Source organism: Indicator indicator, unplaced genomic scaffold (genome assembly GCF_027791375.1).
Source record: "Indicator indicator isolate 239-I01 unplaced genomic scaffold, UM_Iind_1.1 iindUn_scaffold_64, whole genome shotgun sequence".
Taxonomy (NCBI): domain Eukaryota; kingdom Metazoa; phylum Chordata; class Aves; order Piciformes; family Indicatoridae; genus Indicator; species Indicator indicator.
In genome coordinates, this window is record NW_026539195.1 from 49,122 (window position 1) to 61,756 (window position 12,635).

The 12,635-nt window shown below is 60.6% G+C and overlaps 1 protein-coding gene across 1 annotated transcript; it reads right to left on the reverse strand.

Moving 5' to 3' along the window:
• Positions 1 to 5,944: 5,944 nt before the first annotated feature.
• On the reverse strand, positions 5,945 to 6,355 carry NHLH1 (nescient helix-loop-helix 1). Its single transcript, XM_054398562.1, has one exon. It carries the CDS (start codon positions 6,353 to 6,355, stop codon positions 5,945 to 5,947), a length of 411 nt encoding a protein of 136 aa, XP_054254537.1.
• Between the last annotated feature and the right edge of the window lie 6,280 nt (positions 6,356 to 12,635).

Here is a 12,635-nt window from a genome sequence, read left to right on the forward strand (position 1 = left end):
TCCCCAGGACAGGGACACAAATGCCACCCAGCAGAGGCAGCTGAGCGGTTTCAGGCACTTCCCTTGACCTGCTCCTTCAGGACAACCCTGAAGGGAGGCTCAGGTTGGCCACGAGGAGCAATTTCTGCCCTTTGAGGGTTGCCCAAGGCCTGGCCCAAGCTGCCCAGGGCAGTGCTGGAGTCCCCATCCCCTTCAGGGATTCTCTGAGAGCCCCCTGAGCTGGAACCAAAAGTGACCGTGGGAGCACTGGGGTCTCCCCAAGTCCCCTCCCCTGCTCCCCCCACCAGCCTGGGACAAAGTCTCCTGGCATCCTTCCCCTGCTCCCTCCCCCACCGCCGTCGTTTCCCCTCCGACGTCTCCACCGAGCCGAGGCCAATCGATTAGAAGGAGAAATTTGGAGGCAGTCGGCGAGCAGCTGCCACCTGCCCCCCGGGGCCGCCGCTTCCGAGCAGACAAAGGCGATGGAGCTGCAAACCTGGACCCCCGCGGAGCTCAGGGTGGGCTGAGGAAGAGGGGAGAGGGCAGGGGGCTTGCAGGGGGACACGGAGAAAGGAGCTCTGCGTGGTCAGCTGCTGAGTGGTGGCTTTGCAGCCAGGGATGTGCTGATTTCCGAGGGGTAGGCAGGAAGGAGAAGGTTTTTTTGGGGGTGGCCAGGGGGATGTTTGGAGCAGATGTCCTCATCCTGCTGCTGTCAGCAGAGGTTGAGCCTTTTGGGGTCTCAGCAAACCCAAGTTGGGTTCAAATGGTGACTGCAGGGCAGGGCAAAGCCCAAGAGGTGGCATCTACCCTGGTGTGGAGTGAGCCCAAGCCCAGCTGGGGTTGGCAGGACGTTGTGAGCACCAGGAGGGCATTGCCTTGAGGGTCCTGAGCTGGAGCAGTGGGCAGGGTCTCCCTCCCACCATCTCCATCCATCAGGCTGGAGGGTTTGGGGCTCAGGCTGGAAGGATTTGGGCTCAGGTTGGAAGGATTTGGGGCTCAGGCTGGAAGGATTTGGGCTCAGGTTGGAAGGATTTGTGCTCAGGCTGGAAGGATTGGGACTCAGGCTGGAAGGATTTGGACTCAGGCTGGAAGGATTTGGGGCTCAGGCTGGAAGGATTTGGGGCTCAGGCTGGAAGGATTTGGACTCAGGCTGGAAGGATTTGGGGCTCAGGCTGGAAGGATTTGGGACTCAGGCTGGAAGGATTTGGGGCTCAGGCTGGAAGGGTTGGGGCTCAGGCTGGAAGGATTTGGGGCTCAGGCTGGAAGGGTTGGAGCTCAGGCTGGAAGGATTGGGGCTCAGGCTGGAAGGATTTGGACTCAGGCTGGAAGGATTTGGGGCTGTTCAGGCTGGAAGGATTTGGGGCTCAGGCTAGAAGGATTTGGACTCAGGCTGGAAGGATTGGGGCTCAGGCTGGAAGGATTTGGGGCTCAGGCTGGAAGGATTTGGGACTCAGGCTAGAAGGATTTGGACTCAGGCTGGAAGGATTTGGGGCTCAGGCTGGAAGGATTGGGGCTCAGGCTGGAAGGATTTGGGGCTCAGGCTGGAAGGATTGGGGCTCAGGCTGGAAGGGTTGGGGCTCAGGCTGGAAGGATTTGGGGCTCAGGCTAGAAGGATTTGGACTCAGGCTGGAAGGATTTGGGGCTCAGGCTGGAAGGATTGGGGCTCAGGCTGGAAGGGTTGGGGCTCAGGCTGGAAGGATTTGGACTCAGGCTGGAAGGATTGGGACTCAGGCTGGAAGAACTGGGGCTCAGGCTGGAAGGATTTGGGGCTGTTCAGCCTGGAGAAGAGAAGGCTCCAGGGGGACCTTAGAGCTGCATTTCAACATCTGAAGGGGACCTCCAGGAAGGCTGGAGAGGGACTCTTCAGAAGGGCCTCGGATGACAGGATGAGGAGCAGTGGTTTGGAGCAGGAGCAGGGAAGGTTTGGGTTGGACATCAGGAGAAGTTCTGCACAGTGAGGGAGGTCAGACACTGGCACAGGCTGCCCAGGGATGTGGTGGAGACTCCATCCCTGCAGACATTCAACATCAGCCTGGATGTGGTCCCTGGGCAGCCTGCTCTGCTTGGGGATGTTCACTGCAGGGGGGGTTGGACAAGATGCCCTTTGAAGGTCCCTTCCAACCCTGGGCACTCTGTGAGTCTGGGCATGGCCACAACCTGCGTGGGGAATCCTCCAGCACCACCTAAGAGCCTGGGGAAGGGACAGGGGCAACCCTGGGATGAAATAAAGCAGAGAGCAGAGGGTGAGGCTGGGCACAGTGCCCTCCAGATCTCTCTTTTGCTGGCAGTTTAATTCCTGTCCCCTCCCAGCCCCTCCCCAGCTTCCTCAGGAAATCCTCACACAGCCTGAAGGGCCGAGACAGAGACATACGAGGGGTGGGCTTGGCTGGGCGGGGTCGGTTGGCTGGTTGGCTGGTTGGTTGGTTGGTTGGTTGATTGATTGGTTGGTTGATTGCTTGGTTGGTTGGTTGCTTGCTTGCTTGGCTGGTTGATTGTTTGCTTGGTTGCTTGGTTAGTTGGTTGCTTGGTTGGTTAATAGGTTGGTTGGTTGGTTAGTTGGTTGCTTGGTTGGTTGGTTGCTTGCTTGGTTGGTTGGTTGGTTAGTTGGTTGGTTGGTTAGTTGGTTGATTGATTGGTTGGTTAGTTGGTTGCTTGGTTGGTTAATAGGTTGGTTGGTTGGTTAGTTGACTGCTTGGTTAGTTGGTTGGTTGCTTGGTTGGTTGCTTGGTTCCTTGGTTGGTTGGTTGGTTGTTTGGTTGCTTGCTTGCTTGCTTGGCTGGTTGATTGCTTGGTTAGTTGGTTGGTTGGTTGATTGATTGGTTAGTTGGTTGATTGGTTAGTTGGTTGGTTGGTTGATTGGTTGATTGATTAGTTGGTTGATTGCTTGGTTGATTGCTTGGTTGGTTGGTTGGTTGCTTGCTTGCTTGCTTGGCTGGTTGATTGTTTGCTTGGTTGGTTGGTTAGTTGGTTGCTTGGTTGGTTGGTTGGTTAGTTGGTTGATTGGTTAGTTGGTTGGTTGGTTGCTTGGTTGGTTGATTGGTTAGTTGGTTGGTTGGTTAGTTGTTTGCTTGGTTGCTTGCTTGGCTGGTTGATTGCTTGGTTGGTTGGTTGGTTAGTTGGTTGATTGGTTAGTTGGTTGGTTGATTGGTTAGTTGGTTGGTTGGTTGGTTGATTGGTTAGTTGCTTGGCTGGTTAGTTGGTTGCTTGGCTGGTTGGTTGGTTGGTTGGTTGGTTAGTTGGTTGGTTGGTTGGTTGCTTGGCTGGTTGATTGTTTGCTTGCTTGGTTGGTTAGTTAGTTGGTTAGTTGGTTAGTTGTTTGTTTGGTTGGTTGTTTGGTTAGTTGGTTAGTTGGTTGGTTGGTTGGTTAGTTGGTTCCTTGGTTTGTTACTCGGTTGGTTGGTTGGTTGGTTGGTTGGTTTATTACTTGGTTAGCTGATTAGTTAGTTGATTGGTTGCTTGCTTGCTTGGTTGATTTGTTGATTTGTTGGTTGGTTGGTTGGTTGATTGGTTGATTGGTTGCTTACTTGCTTGCTTGGTTGATTTGTTGATTTGTTGGTTGGTTGGTTGGTTGATTGGTTGCTTACTTGCTTGCTTGGTTGATTTGTTGGTTGGTTGGTTGGTTGATTGGTTGCTTGCTTGCTTGCTTGATTTGTTGGTTGGTTGTTTTTTTTCCACCCTCCTCCTCCTCCTCCTCATTTTTCTTTTCCTGTCCATTTTCTAGATCCCTCTCCCAAAAGTGCACAACACAGCAAATAAATAAACCTATTTCTCAATAAATTAATTCAATAAATATCCTCCTGGCACGGGGGGGGGGGGGGTGGGAGTGGGGGGGGGTGGGGGGAGGGGATGCCCTGACCTGCCCTGCCCTGCTCTGCTCTGCCCCTGCCCTGGCTGGGGGGTGACAGAGGTAGGAATCATCTTCCCTGCTCTGATGGGGAGGGGGCAATGAGGTACAGAGCAAGGCTTGGCAGGGGGTGGGGGCAGAGGTATGAGGTGGGATGGAGCCAGGAGGTTTGTGAGGTCCCAGAAAGACCCAGCTGGGGGTACAGGGCTTGGGCACCCCTGTGTGGGCAGCAGGCAACACCTCGGGAGGGCAAAAGGTGGAGGGTGGGACCCCAGAGGGCAGGGTGGGACCCCAGAGGGCAGAGTGGGACCCCAGAGGGCAGAGTGGGACCCCCTGCTCTGGTTCTGGGGTCTGCTGGTGCTTGCAGGGCATGGCACTGAGCCTCTCACCACCACTTCTCCACCTCTGGCACACCAAGGTCCAGCTCCCCCCAGCAGCAGCCCCGTGAGGCTCCATGAGGAGCAGCCCCAAAGTGATCCCCGGGGGCCAGGTTGTGCCTCTGCTCCCCAGCCTCAGCTCTGAGCACAGCCCCACTGCCCCCACCCGGGGCACCCTGCCTGTGCCCTGGCACTGCCAGTGCAAACTGAACCCCAAACCAGGAGCACCCAGCAAGCAGGCACAGCACAGCAATTGCTCCTGCACCGAGCTGCCCCCAGCCTCAGCCTGCCCTGTGGGCTCTGCTGCTCCCTTCCCTCCCCTCACCCCCCAAGTGCTGATCCACTCCTGGAGGGGGCCTGGGAGAGCCCCAGCTGCTGGGAGCTGGGCCAAGGGGCCCTGCCTGCTGCCCCCCTCTCTGCCCCCACTGCCCTGCCAGCTGCAGGTAAAGTGCAGTTCACCCCCGGGAAAGGTGAGGCAGCACCAGTGCCATACTGGTGTGAACTGGGGGGGGGGGGGGGTCCATGGCACCCTGGGGCAAAGCCTCTTTGCACATGAGCCCCTTCCCCAGCACCAGCTGAAGGAGATGAGGGATGCTGGGGATGCTGAGCACCAGTGTGTGCCCCAGTGCTGGGCTGCGACCCCACTCAGGCCTTTGTCACCAAGGGGAGGAAGAGGAAGAGTGGGGAGGGCTGAAGTGCTGCGTGGGGAGGGCTGGTGGCCTGGGGAGGTGGTCTGGGGGTGCTTCACACTTGTGCACTAGTGCAAAGGAGGGGGGGGAGCAGCAAAGGCTGGGGTGCAGGAGGCTGCTGAGCTTTGGGGTGACCCCAATGTGCAATAGGGGGGATGGGGTGAGGGGCTTGGAGAGCCCCCAGGGACTGCTCCAGGCCTGGCAGGGGCAGCAGGCAGGCAGCACAGTGAGGGAGCAGCATCCTCCTGCCCCATCCCCAGCTGGCACCTGTGGGAAACGTGGCTAGGTCCCACCAGGCCTGCCCCACACTTGGGGGTTCCTCGCGGGGTATGCAAAGCTGGGGCAGCCCCCCAGGAGCTGCTCCCAGCCCCAGGATGCTCCTGGGCTGTGGTCCCTCTGTGGACAGGATGGTCCTGGTGTGGTCCTTTAGGTGCCCAGCACGATGCCAGGGGCAGAACAGCAGCAAAGAGACAAAATGCCCAAACTGGCCGTGCTGGGGGGGACAGCTGGGGGTGGAAGGATCAAAGGGACAGACAGACAGACAGACAGACAGACAAGCCCCCGGCGCTGCTTGGTGCTGCAGTGCTTCTCAGCTCCCTTTTCTTGTGGCTCGTTCAAAAGAAGAGCTTGGGCTGAGTGGTTGTGGGTCAGGGGGAGTGGACAGACAGACGGACGTGGGCTCAGCGTCAGGAGGATGAGCAGCAGAAGGACAGACGGACGTCAGGAGCACACTTGGTCAGCACAGGCTTCAGGCAGCAGATCCAGCAAGGACAGACAGATGGACGATGGAGCAAACATCCAGCTGGGCTCAGGCGGGACGGAAAGACAGACGGACGTGGGCTCGGTGGAGGGCGGGGGGAGATAGAGAGTTTAGATGTGGAGTAGAGGAGGCAGCTGGGGACTTGGTCCACTCGGACAGACAGACAGACACAGGCACAGCTTTCCGGACGCCCAAGGTAGGCTCGAGGGCGGCAGAGGGGCGGCCGGAGCCCAGCGCTGGGTTCGGTGCCCACCGGGCCAGGGCCGCCGCGGGCGGGCAGGGGGCAGGAGGCAGCTCAGACGTCCAGGACGTGGTTCAGGTAGGAGATGTAGCAGATGGCCAGGCGCAGGATCTCGATCTTGGAGAGCTTCTTGTCGGGGGGCAGGGTGGGCAGCAGCTTGCGCAGCTCGGCGAAGGCCATGTTGAAGGCTTCCACCCGGATCCGCTCCCGCGTGGCGTGGGCTGTCCGGTACTTGGCCGTGGCCCTGCGCCGGCGCCGCCGCTCCTCCCGGCTCAGGTGCTGAAGCTCCTTCTTCACCGCTTCCCCTGCCTCTGCCACCCGGGACTGAGGGCACAGCCCGGTGCCAGCCGAGTCCTCGGTGCCGCCCGAGCCGCCGCCGCCGCCGCCGCAGTCGCTGAAGACAGATTCGGCCTCGGAGTGAGCCGGGGGCAGGTCGAGCTCCGTCTGCTCCGAGTTGAGCATCATGGTGGGAGAGGACGAGGAGGACCCCGGGGCTGGGTGCTGCAGAGCTGGGGGGTGGCAGGAGGCTGGGGTGGCGAAGCTGAGCTGCTCTGGTTTAAAGAGAAGGGCCCCGGGTCACGGCGAGCGTCTGCTTGTTCTCCTCCTCTTCCTCCTCATCACACGCAGCCTCCCTTTGCCCCGCAGAAGTGGTTGGGCAGGTGGCAACCTTGGCAAGAGGGGAGGGGGAGAAGATGGGAGGAGGCATATAAAGGAAGGGAGGGGGGAAGCTCCTCCAGGGCCCGGGGGCTGTCCTGCTGCAGCCGTGGCAGGACCTGGCTGTGGAGCTGTCAGGTGTCAGAGCCCAACTCCTCCGGCGTGCTCTGCAAAACAGAAGGGCAGGGAGGACTCAGTGCCAGGCAGCTCCTGGCAGACAGGAGAGATGTCTGGGCAGGCATCTGGGCATCTGGGCAGGGAGGTGGTGGAGTCCCCAGCCCCGGAGGTGTTCAAGAACCCTGTGGCCACAGCACTTGGGGCCAGGGTTTGGGGGCCAGGGTGGGGTTGGGTTGATGTTGGCCTGGGTGATCTCAGAGAGCTTCTCCAACCCAAACCATTCCATGATCCTATGCAGCTGGAGAACTTGGCTCTTTGCTCTGCCATCCCTGCAGCCAGAGTAGGGCACAGGATGAGGGGCAGTGGTTTGGAACTGGAGCAGGGCAGGTTTAGGTTGGACACCAGGAGGAAGCTCTGCACAGTGAGGGTGGGGAGAGGCTGGAACAGGCTGCCCAGGGGGTGGTGGAGGCTCCATGTTCAAGATCAGCCTTGCTGTGGCCCTGGGCAGCCTGCTCGAGCTGGAGGTGTCCCTGCTGCCTGCAGGGACCCTTGGAGGGTCCCTTCCACCCCAGTGCCATCCATGAATCCCATCCCTGCTGGACCGGGATGGGGCTCCAGGCCCCCCAGTCGCAGGGAGCCGGTGGGGTGGCTCCAGGAGAAGGTGGCAATGGTTGCTGCTGGCTCCCTGGGGAGGTGACAGGTGGTGGATGAGCGAAGGGGAGAAGCAGCCTGCAGGGGCCAGGGGAGGGGGGTGCTAAATGAGTCCTTCTGTCACGGACCCGGGCACCCCAGCAGATGGGAGCCACCGCAGCTGCCCTGCTGGATGTGGCCAAACAGGCGCCGGCTCCAGGCTCCCCCGGGATGCGGCCGGGAACGCTGCCGCTCCCCTCTCCCTTTCTTCTCCTTTCCTTTCCCCTTTCCCTTTCATCTCCTTTCCTTTCCCCTTTCCTCTCCTTTCCTTTCCCCTTTCCTCTCCTTTCCTTTCCCCTTTCCTCTCCACTCTCCTTTCCCTTTCCTCTCCTCTCCCCTTTCCCTTTCATCTCCTTTCCTTTCCCCTTTCATCTCCTTCCTTTCTCCTTTCCTCTCCTTTCCTTTCTCCTTTCCTCTCCTTTCCTTTCCCCTTTCCTCTCCTCTCTCCTTTCACTTTCCTCTCCTCTCTCCTTTCCCTTTCCTCTCCTCTCCCCTTTCCCTTTGATCTCCTTTTCTTTCCCCTTTCCTCTCCCCTTTCCTCCCCTTTCCTTTCCCCTTCCCTCTTCTTTCCTTTCCCCATTCTTCTCCTTTCCTTCCCCTTTCCTCTCCTCTCTCCTTTCCCTTTCCTCTCCTCTCTCCTTTCCCTTTCTTCTCCTCTCCATGCTCCCTTTCCTCTCCTTTCCTTTTCCCTTTCCTTTTCCTCTCCTTTTCTTTTCCCTTTCCCTTTCCTCTCCTCTCCTTTCCCCTTTTGCTCTTCTCTTCTCTTCTCTTCTCTTCTCTTCTCTTCTCTTCTCTTCTCTTCTCTTCTCTTCTCTTCTCTTCTCTTCTCTTCTCTTCTCTTCTCTTCTCTTCTCTTCTCTTCTCTTCTCTTCCCCTTTCCTCTCCTCTCCTTCTCTTCTCTCCCTTCCTTTTCCCTCTCCTCTCCTCTCCTCTCCTCTCCTCTCCTCTCCTCTCCTCTCCTCTCCTCTCCTCTCCTCTCCTCTCCTCTCCTCTCCTCTCCTCTCCTCTCCTCTCCTCTCTCCTCTCCTCTCCTCTCTCCTCTCCTCTCCTCTCCTCTCCTCTCCTCTCCTCTCCTCTCCTCTCCTCTCCTCTCCTCTCCTCTCCTCTCCTCTCCTCTCCTCTCCTCTCCTCTCCTCTCTCTTTTCCTTTTTCTCTTCTTTCTCTCCCCTCCCCTCCTTCTCTCCTGCTGCCTTCCCCACACATCTCCAGAACCCTGCCAGGTGCCTCCAGCACTCCAGAAACAGAGCTGGGCAAAGCAGATCCTGCTGCAGGAGCTGGGCAGGCATGGAGCAGGGGAAAGGGAACAAACTTCAGGTGGGGAATTGGTGCTGCTGGAAGAGCTGGAGCCAGGCTGGGCAGGCAGCCAGGCAGCAATGTCCAACATGTTCCCTGTCTCAGGGCTGACAAGCTTGTAATGAGCCATGGGATGGAGAAATGGAGACTAAATCATGGACTGGTTTGGGTTGGAAAAGCCTTCTGAGATCCTCCAGTCCAGCATCAACCCAGCACCACCATGGCCACCAAACCCTGGCCCCAAGTGCCATGGCCACACATTTCTTGAACACCTCCAGGGATGAGGACTCCATCACCTCCCTGGGCAGCCTGTTCCAGTCCCTGACCACTCTTGCAGGGCAGAAATTGTTCCTCATGGCCAACCTGAACCTCCCTGGGGCAGCTTGAGGCCATCTCCTCTTGTCCTGTCCCTTGTTCCTTGCCAGAAGACCCCAACCCCCACCTCACTGCAGCCTCCTCTCAGGGAGCTGTAGAGAGCAATGAGGTCTCCCCTCAGCCTCTTCTCCAGACTGAACACCCCCAGGTCCCTCAGCAGGTCCTCCCCAGCCTTGAAGCTCAGCTCTGGGGCTGGATATGCACCATGGCAGCTCTGCCCTGGCAGCTCCTGGGCTGTGGTGAGAAGCTGCTGCGTAGACACCCAAGGTGATGCTGCCTGTGCCCAGCTCCTCTCTGCTCCTGGGGATGGGGACCTGCACCTGACCTCCTGCTCTGGCTTCAGCACTCTCCTGCCTCCCTCTGACCCCGCTCTGGAGGCACCAGGCGGGCCCTGCTCCGTTCCTGCTCTCCAAGCCCAGGTGCTGCTCTGTCCCACCCTGCCGCGGGTGCTGTCCGTGTGCTGCTGAACCAGACCCTGCCGAGCAGCTCCACTACCTGCCGGCCCCATCGCTGCAGCTCAGGGCAGGCCAGGAGACAACCAACCACCTCCTGCCCTCTCCTGGGACACCAGGCAGGAGGTTGGCATCTCATCCCGGGGCAGGGCAGGTGGCAAACCCTCTTCTCTTCAGGCAGATGGGGATGGAGACCTGGCCCAGGGGCAGTCACTGCTCTGGCACAGTCTGCAGGCTGTGGGACAGGTCCCTGTGGCTGTCTCGGTGTCCTTGAGGCTGACTTTAAGGTGCTCCACACAGGAGTCCTGCACAGGGAGGGTCTCAGTCGCAGAGGGAGGTCTGCAGGAGGCACCAGAGCATGGGCATGAAGAGAAGGTTCAGTGCTGGACCCAAAGTCCTGAGCTCCACGGGGTCAGCCTGGTCCTCAAACAGCTTCACCAGAGTGTGGGGGAGTCATGCCCTGAGCGGCTTCCTTCTGACCCTTACCTTCAGAGGAACCATCTCCTGCCACCATCCCAAACTCAGCTGGGGCAAGGACCTCACTCAGACCCACTCTGGCTCCAGCCCTGCCCTCAGCAAAGCCCCAGCAGCCCCCCGTGCTGGGCTGCACCCCAGCTCCTCGCTTCTCCTGGAGCTCCCAACCGGCTGCTGGACAATTTCTGGAGACTCCTTGGCCACACAAAGTGCATCTGGGACCTTCTCTAAGCCACCTGACCGGAGGTTCCTTGTCCCTTTCCCTCTCAGACAGGACCTGTGCCAGCGCCCAGCCGCCTGGGGCTGTGCTTTCAGCCTGGCTCCGAGGTCAAGCCCCTTCCCCAGGCCAGCCCCGCGGCTTCGTGTGGACCTTCCCCCACGGCCCACGCCGCTCATCTCCCCTCCCCACCCTCCACTCTCCCACTTCAGCACCCCCAAACCTCACAGCAGCATCCGGGAGCTCTCCCATCCCCAGGACCTCCACCTTACCCTCAAGCCGATGACCATTCCCAGTTTCTGGCTTCCCTCTCCCAGCAGGATGAAGCTCCAAGTAATCCAGGGAGGAAGGCACCTCCAGGCTCATTGAAGAGGCAGAAAGTTTCTCGGGGGGTGCTGCTCCTCCTCGGGCTGGGCTCGGGGCCGGGGGGGAGTTGTCAGGGAGAACCCCAGCGGCCTTGGGGCCAGGACATGTTGCTGCTGCTCCCCGGGCAGGAGTGCGAGAGGGCCAGGGGGCTGTGATGGGCACCCCACGGTGGGCATGTGCCCCACACTCTATATATAGACCCCAACCTCGCCCGCCGGGCCGACCCCGGCTGCCTCATTGGCCGCGCTGGTGCCCCCCCCCTCATAAATATTCAAGTAAAGGCAGGGGGATGCCATTGGCTGTGCGGGAGGTTGGAGCCCCCGGGAGAGGAGGGAGGTGGAGGTTGGATGTGGTCCTGGAGGGTGGATGGAGGTGGTGGGGTTGGGGGAGAGGGAGGCAGGGAGGAGGGTGGGGGTGCTCCGGGAGAAGCGACATCTGCTCGGCAATGCATATTGCATAAGGCGGAGAGGGGGAGAGGGGCGAGGGAGCGGCGCGGAGCCGGCACGGAGCTGGGCAGCAGCCGCGGCAGGGGAGGCAGGACGGGGCTGGAGCCTCCCCCGCGGCTCCCACGCGTGGGCAGCCCCTGCAGCCGCGTCCGTGCGTGTTGGGCCGTGGCCGTCCTGTGCCGCCGCGCACCTGTGCCACTCCTGTGCCACCACGCACCTGTGCCCCTGAGACCTGGGCAGCATCCAACCCCTGCCACCACACACAGCGTCCCTGTGAGCTGGGCACTGCTCATCCTGCGCCTCTGCACAGTGTGCCCATCCTTGTGCCACCACACAGTGTCCCTGTGAGCTGGGCACATCCATCCTGTGCCCCCACACAGTGTCCCTGTGAGCTGGGCACTGCTCATCCTGTGCCCCTGCACAGTGTCCCTGTGAGCTGGGCACTGCTCATCCTGCGCCCCTGCACAGTGTGCCCATCCTTGTGCCACCACACAGTGTCCTTGTGAGCTGGGGACATCCATGCTGTGCCACCACACACCTGTGCCCATCCCATGCCACCACACAGTGTCCCTGTGAGCTGGGCACTGCCCATCTTGTGCCACCACATACCTGCACCCATCTTGTGCCCCCTCACGCCTGTCCCTGTGCCCACAGCTGCATGATTCCCGGCTCCGTGGTGCAGGTGGGCGCTGGTGGGTGCCCGGACCATGAGGAGCAGCTCCCAGAGAGGCTCCACCGGCAGCAGCCTCCATGCCCTAGGTCCTACCTGGTGGAAAGTTCACCTGGGGTCAGGTTTGGAGAGGGAAGAGGCAGGAATCGGTGCCCAGCAGCCGCGGGGCCAGCCCTGGGACGCCGATCTCTGACCAAGCAGGGCACAAAGATCTCCGGAGCCCTGGTCTCTGCCTCTCCCCCTTCCCTCACCTCCAATCCTGAGGAAATCTACTCCAGTTTGGCCTCGTTCTCCACACCCTCCCTGCTCTGGCATCCCCACGGCCCCCGCCCCACGCCCGTGTCCTCCCCGCGGGTCTCTCGCTGGAGTCTCCTCTCCCACCTCCATCCTCTCCTTCCCAGGAGCTGCTTCCCCCTCCTCATCTCCCTTCCCAGGCCCTGGGGAGCTGCTTCCTCCCGTCCCCAGCTTTCGGGGGAAGCCCAGGTGATGGGCACGGGCACCTGGGTGGGTTCCAGCCCGTGGCACGCAGCTCCAGATGGTCCCGGGGCTTGTGCGGGGCGAGCGGGGGCCGCGGCGCGGGGCTCAGGTGGCAGCGAGGAGCTGCCTTGGCCATTGCCATGGCACCGACTGCGGAGCCAGAGTGGCCCCGAGCGGCTCCCGGGGACGGCCCGGGGTGAGCACAGCCTGCAGGGGACGAGGCAGGGGGCAGGACGAGCAGGAGGCAGCGTGGGGGGACACGACGTGGGGGGGACAAGGTGGGGGACAATAATGTGGGGGGGACAAAGAGGGGGACACAGTGTGGGGGACAGTGCGTGGGATGCAACCCCTGGGGTGCAGTGCAGTGGGGACAACGGGTGGGGGACATCATCTGGGGGGCAAGGTGTGGGACACAAAGGGTGGGGGGCACAGGGTGGGACACAGTGGGTGGGGGGCAAAGGGTGGGACACAATGGGTGGGGGGCAAGGGGTGGGACACAGCATGTTGGGGACAG